Below are 7,500 nucleotides of genomic sequence, written 5' to 3' on the forward strand. Positions count from 1 at the left end.
CATCCGTATGCTATGCACAATGCGGTGGTGGTTGAGATGTAGTATAGCATGGCTACTAATGTATCTCTTCCCCTGCTCCCTCTGCATCTAGTGTCTGATTGCTATAGAAATACGTTCTAAACTAGCTTCAGTGCACACAAAGGCGCGCACACACACACACACACACACACACACACTCACACACACACACACGCACACACACTTGGATGTGTACGGATCTATATAACCCTAGGTGCAAGGAAAATGGTGAGGACTCAAACTAGCCTTCCAATTGGGCGATGGGGAGCATCAGCCATGTTGCTTACACCTATCAGACCCCTACAGAGGTGAGGGGCGAGGGGAAGGGGCAAGGGTTTTGTTCTGGCCTGGGCCTAACACTGAGACAGCAGAACAGCCTGGCTAGGACAGTGATGAAGGTCAAGTGGTGCGCGGGAGTTCTGATGTCTCACAGCGAGGGGTCACATGCAGACACCCCGTAGAGGCAAAGCCCTTCAAAAGAGCCCGAAATAAACAGGCATTAACCATGCCTCCACACACACACACACACACACACACACACACACACACACACACACACACACACACACACACACACACACACACACACACACACACACACACACATGTCTCCCTATAATAATAATAATAATAATAATAATAATAATAATAACTTTTTATTTGTATAGTGCTTTTCCTGCAAACGTTGCAGCTCAAAGTGCTCCAATCATTATATAATCATATTATTTTCAAAAAAGATGGGTTTTTAGTCTTTAGTCTTACTGTTATCTATCTCTTGTATATAATTCTACCTACTGGATTTTCCATACTGTACTTATCATGTTTTGCACTATATCACTATTTGCACTTCTGGTTAGATGCTAAACTGCATTTCGTTGTCTGGTACACATACTCTGCAATGAGAATAAAGTGGAATCTAATCTAATCTAATCTAAATTCATTTATTTATTCATCCCATGTCACGATGGGCTCTAAGGTTCCGTCTGTACTCTAATGAGGAGTAGATGGTACCTGGGGGGCACATGGGTTACTGTCGTTCTGTTTCTACTGATGTGTATGTTTGTGTTGTGTCCTGTTACGGGTGAACCCCAGAAAGACTAGCTGTTGTAACCTCATGTAACAGCTCACGGGGATCCACATGAATGAATCAACTCACGTTCATTCTGCCTATTTGAGTGAGCATACTGTTTTCGAACAATGACAGGACTACGCATTCTGGAGCGGTGAGATGACTAATGCCAATGAATCGATGAATGAATTGGATTGGCTCGATTCATGCCACTGATTGGCTGGTGTCCCACGTCTCAATCTGTGCCTGATTGTTGGTGCATGGGGAAGGCAGATAACCAGTGTTACTGTGGACGAGCCCCCGATTATAACACCCGCAGGGTCCATTATATTAATAGACATTTCACTAGTTGTGCTGTTCCTGTGGGTCTAAGAAGGAACATATATTAAATTATGGAGGAGAAGCAGCATTTTGTCACTGATTAAAAGCAGAGGGGAAGACGTGGGACATCCAATATATCTCCACTCCTCCGCCATCAGTGACAGCCTCGTCCCATTTATCAGGTACTACCATCATAATTCACAGTCTCTCATCCCGATCTATTTACTTCATTACACACACTCATCTCTCCCTCTCTCTCCCATCTCTCCCTATCTCCCCCCCCCCCCCTCCTGTCTAAACCTATTTATCTAATGAGTGCGATACTCGCTCTCTCTCTCTCCGATCAGACCGAGCTAATGAATCGATCCTGGCTCTCCCAGAAGAGAGACACACACATGCACACACGGAGATAGACACATACACACACACGCACATGCACACGCACACGCACACGCACACGCACACGTACACACACACTTAGATAGTCTTTGTCAATACTACACTTTGTGAGTGGGTGCGTGTGGGTGTGTGCGTGTGTAAGTGTCAGCAAAAATACTAAATTCTATCCATGACTAACCATGAAAACTGCTTTTCTCTCTCTTCGTCTTAGCCTCCTGAAATCTGTTTTTAGCTCTCTTGATTTTGCTTTCTCTCTCTCTCTCTCTCTCTCTCTTTCCCCACTCCCTCCGTCTCCTCTACCTCCTCTAGAACCCCAGCTTGAGCAGGCTTTGTTTTTACTGGAAGCCTGTGGGGTCCTCCTCGTCCTCTGGCCATAAACATATGGGCATCGGAGATTGGGTACTCGGAGATCCCTCCCTCCCTCCCCCCTCTCTCTCTCTCTCTTCCTCTCTGTCTCTCTCTGACTGGCTCTCCCTATAAACAAGTGGAGAATGAAAGTAGGGGATAAAAGAGGCAAACAGAGGCGGGACGAGATAAAAAGAGGGGGGGGAGAGGGGCTGATGATGTAACAGGGGGTCCTGACGTGCGCTGACGTGGGCGAGTGCGGAGGTGTCTGCGACGTCAACTGTAACTGGGAGAAGAGAAGCGAGCATTACTTATGTAGGTCACATTAAAAACACATGCGTCTGCCGCGGAGGCAGTCAGCCGCTTTCAAAGCACAGTTGGTGCCTCTGAGAGAGAGGAAGTGAAACCAAGACAGCGGGGCCAGCAACACCCAACTGTGGGTCCAACGTTGACAGTGTGTCTAAGGACATGGGGGTTAGACAGGGTTGTGAGCATGGGTCTGAAAAAAACAGCAACACTAAATATTATTAGCAAAAAAAAAAAACGGAATGTTGCAAACATGATTTGTAGATGAATCATCGGCCTTTAATCACCTGATCGATCTCAGCTTCATGCTGGAAGCATTCCAGTAACCCCCGGCCCCAAACCCCCCCCCCCCCCCCCCCTTCCACATACACTACACATACACACACACCCCTCTCTGTAGGTTAAACCATTAGACCACTCACCATGCACATAAGAAGCATGTGTATGATAAGGACATGGGGAGAAAATCTGCAAGTGGGCGGAGCTGAGAAAATAATGCAAAACGGACCATCGTTAATAATGGGGTGGGGGCTGTTTATGCAAGTGCTGTTCTGGGGGAAAGCATTTACATAATTTTTTTGGCATTTAGCAGACGCCTTTATCCAAAGCGACTTACAACAAATACATTTGTCTATGTAAGTGAAGCATCTATCCATCAGTCATCGCAAGAAAAAGTAATCTATGCTAGGACCAGGGGCCATTGGCAGTCATAATGCTAGAAGACGTTGTGTTTTCTTTCCAGTAGAGAAACTGTACAGGGGGGATGATACAGTGACATAGTGCCCTCCATAATGTATTCAAACGAAGAAGCATTTTGGCTTCTTTTAGCTCTGTACTCCCGACAGTTTTCATTTGAAATCAAACAATGACTAGTATGGAGGTTTGGGCGAGCTAGCAGAAATAGCCCAGATGTATCCTCAGTGTCCTTTCACACCTGTCAATAATGTGGTTTCGGGTGCGTAAGTGGCACAGACCCTGATCCTAACCCTAACCCATCATCGCAAGGTCCCTGGCTCGATTCCGGCCATCGTCATATCCTGCGGGTCATTAATTTTGCCATCCCTCCTCTCTCTCACCCATCCTTCCTGTCAATCTCTACTGTCTCTATTCCAATAAAGCAGAAGCTAAAAACAGATTTAAAATTAAAATATATATATATGATCATAATGCGGTTTCTTCATTAGAGAGAGAGAGAGAGGGAGAGAGAAGGAGAGAGAGGGAGAGAGAGAGCGACAGAAAGAGAGAGACAGAGAGAGACAGAGAGAGAGACAGAGAGAGAGAGAGAGAGAGGGAGAGAGAGCGACAGACAGAGAGAGACAGAGAGAAAGAGAGAGAGAGAGAGAGAGAGAGAGAGAGAGAGAGGGGGGGGGGGGAGAGAGAGAGCGACAGACAAAGAGAGAGACAGAGAGAGAGACAGAGAGACAGAGAGACATAGAGAGAGACAGAGAGAAAGACAGAGAGAGAGAGAGAGAGAGAGGGGGGGGGGGGGGAGAGAGAGAGCGACAGACAAAGAGAGAGACAGAGAGAGAGACAGAGAGACAGAGAGACATAGAGAGAGACAGAGAGGCAGAAAGAGAGACAGAGAGGCAGGAAGGAAGGATAAAGACAGGGAGAGAGGTCTAGTCGTTTTCCCACTCACAGTGTATTGGTCGGCAGGGGTCGCTGTGCGCGCTGTCGGCGGAGTGGACGGAAGAGGCGGAGGACACACTGGAGCTCCTGACGAACCCGAACGCTGCCAGCCGGGCCGGGGGCAGACGGGCGGAACAGAACCCAGGGGTGCGCAGACCCGACTGACCCGGTTTGGGGAGCAGGGACCTGGGGGCCTCGGCTAGGGCAGGGGGGGGTCTGCTCTGGTCCTCTCCTGAAGGGAGAAGATATGGAAGAAAAAAAAACGTGATTATCCACAAGATGTGGAGGTTTGGCATCGGCATGAGCAATATTCACAACATTAAAACATCAGGAGCGCTTTGTGGTGCCAGTGAAAAGTACAGAAAGACTGTGTAAGGTAGGGAGATGAAAGGGATATGGAAAGTTAGATCTTTACCTTTTCTTTTGACTGTTTTCCCCTGCTTTTATATTCATTCTATGCTTGTTTTTAGATATGTTTTTATATTCACTTTATGTTCTTATTCCTGTTGTAAAGCACTTTGAGCTGCATTTCTTGAAAGGTATGAAAGGTGCTATATAAATAAAGCCTTACTATGGAAGAGAGGAGAAGGGCACTGTTACCATACATACAATTAAATGTCAGAGCACAAGAGATGGAACTCCTAAGCCTGAACCTACAAATCAAATCAAATCAAATTCAAGTTTTATTTGTATAGCGCATTTCTTACAAAATGTGATCCAGTGCGCTTCACATGATGACAGAACACGCAAGCAGACAAGCGTAAAAAACCTCTACACTGCATCCAGGAAAAATTCCCTTGCAGCCCTCTACTCATAGAGCGACTACTACCAGTTTGCCTACCAGCGCACACCAGCCGCCCCACACGCCCGACCCGCCCCACCACCAGCACACCCAGCCACTGTACATGTCTCAGACATGGAAGAAAGCCAAACGAACATCAGGCATAGTAGCAGCACAGTCAGTGGTAAACATAACCCTCCTCCTTCTCCTCCTCCTCCTCCTCCATTTCATTGGTCAGCTCCCTCAGTCTTTGGGGTGTACGAGTGAGGGTTAGGCTGAGGGTTAAGTGAGGCCCTGTGGAATGCAGCATGTGGTGCTGAATGGACAGCTCCCTGAACATAGTATGAAAGCAGGGACGGCAGTGAAAGTACAAACAGAGTGCGGACGTGTGCGTGTGTGCGTGCGTGCGTGTGTGTATGCTCACGCATGCATGTGTGTGTGTGTGTTTGTGTGTGTGTGTGTGTGCGTGCGTGCGTGTGTGTGCGTGCGTGCGTGCGTGTGTATGTCCATGTGTGTTTCTAGTCAGCTCATTAGGCCTACTCTGAGTTAGCCTCGCCAAGGGACTGTAGGAGGTCCTCCATAAGCATTACACTTATTTCCATGCATCATTTAACATCATGCGTTGACTTGAGCACTCAGTGGCTTTAGAGGAAACATTATGCGCTGCGGCTTCTTTAACCACTGTGCTAGCTAGCACCACTGTTTCACCAGCACGGCTAATGATGCAGCTACAGCTACTGCTAACAGACAGACTTTTAGCCTGGTCTGTCCACTGTGAGTCTCTTCCTGCCTCTACCAACTTTATCGTCGACGGTATAGCTAGCGCTGTTGGATAACAGTAACAGTGTGGCTATTGTGGCTTTTGCATTTCGACTACATGTGATTACAAATTCTCAACTGGAGACTAGAGTTTGTCCAATGATGTGTCTGTCTAGCCTGTTCATCCCAGATCTGCTGCCAACTATATAAGCCTAGAGTTGGTACTATTACAGACTACTGTTACTATTGTCGTCTGGCCCAAACGACCACAACCGCACAACTGTCGTGTCAACATGTCAGCGGAGGACAAGAGAAGCAAGAGGAGGATGAGAGGAAAAGGGAGAGGAGGATGAGAGGAAAGCCCTGTGATCTTTTGGATTTCTGAGATCTGAGAGAAGGAGAAGATGAGAGAGAGAGAGAGAGAGGGAGAGAGAGAGAGAGAGAGGGAGAGAGAGAGACAGAGAGAGAGAGAGAGAGGGAGAGAGAGAGAGACAGAGAGAGAGAGAGAGAGAGAGAGAGAGAGAGAGAGACCGAGCGAATTCAAGAAGTCACCACGGCGTGACTGTGACAGCCATTATCAAAGAGCAGAGGGGGCACAAATCATTAGCTCCTCGCTAATCTGCTCGGTCTCCAGCAGAACAGGGGGAACGTGTGGGCCACCTCACCAAATAGGGGGAGAGCCCCAGAAACACACCCCGGCCAGTGGGCGAAGCTACAGGCCTCTGGCAGACCCCCGGCACCTCCCCTGCTCCCCCCCCACCCACCCCCCCCTCAGGCACTGATCCTGGGCAGAGAGAGAGAGCATTATCCGCCTGCTGCCTAGAGAGATAAGGCAGGCAAAGCAGGCACCCCCCCCCCCCCGCCCCAGTCCCTCTGTCTCTCAATTTCGCACTGCTGCGTGCTCCACTGCCTACTGCACCCTAATCACCAGCACTCAAACTGGGGAGGGGGGGGGGGGGGGATAGAGACAGCATTACTCACTCTCTTTCTCTATCAGACTCGAGAGAGACCAGGAGAGGAAGAGAAAGGGAGGGAGGGAGGAGAAGTCAGCCGGGGAGAGAGGGAGAGAGGGAGGGTGAGAAAGAGAGAAAGAAAAAGAAAAAAAGAGAAGAGAGATGCCCTCCACCCAAATGACCATCTCATAAAACACCCCCCAACCACTCAAGCCATCAAGTATGCCCCGGTCTCCCATCCATCTCCCTCCCTCTCTCCCTGCCTCCCTCTGTCTCCACCTCAGTGCCAGGGGGGCTTTGTTCATGAAATTGCAAGCGAGCTTTTCCACAAGCGAGAGAGGGTCAGGATCATTAAAGATAAGTGTGCCTAGCGCCGTCCCTCCTCCTCCTCTCCCTCCTTCTCCTCTTTTCCACTCATCCTTCTGTCTGAGGAGAGAGGGGGAGAAGAGGGCTCTGACAAGCATCCAATCAGAGAGCAGATGTCACAGACCCATGCTCCCCTCTGATGAAAACCCACATTATTCATACAGCTCAGGAAATGCTTCAACACTATTTCTCTCTCTCTCTCTCTCTGTCTCTCCCTCTCTCTCTCTGTCTCTCTCTCTCTCTCTGTCTCTCTCTATTTCTCTCTCTCTCCCTCTCTCCCTCTCTCTCTCTCTCTCTCTGTCTCTCTCTCTCTTTCTCTCTCTCTCTCTCTCTCTCTCTCTCTCTCTCCCTCTCTCCCTCTCTCTCTCTCTCTCTCTCTCTCCCTTTCTCTCTCTCTCTCTCCCTAGCTTTCTCTCAGCAAAAGAGAGAACAAGTTAAGAAACCCCTCAGAGAAAACTCTTGTATGAGCACAGAGAAACAGATTCCCATCGCATTACAGGAAATAATGACTTGGAATTCGGAAATACGGTCGAGCCAGATTTGTTTTAAAAAAG

The 7,500-nt window shown here is 48.5% G+C and overlaps 1 protein-coding gene across 1 annotated transcript in view; it reads right to left on the minus strand.

Moving 5' to 3' along the window:
* mtus2a (microtubule associated tumor suppressor candidate 2a) overlaps window positions 1–7,500 on the minus strand; it is a gene marked incomplete at both ends in the record, with an annotated part of 42,241 nt that overhangs the window by 27,140 nt on the left and 7,601 nt on the right. The window contains one exon of the mRNA XM_080549974.1: window positions 4,098–4,319. Within this exon, the coding sequence (XP_080406100.1) occupies window positions 4,098–4,319 (222 nt within the window). The remainder of the gene's footprint in view (window positions 1–4,097; window positions 4,320–7,500) is intronic.

The sequence above is a fragment of the Nansenia antarctica genome, assembly GCF_963989245.1.
Source record: "Nansenia antarctica genome assembly, chromosome: 20".
NCBI lineage: Eukaryota > Metazoa > Chordata > Actinopteri > Argentiniformes > Microstomatidae > Nansenia > Nansenia antarctica.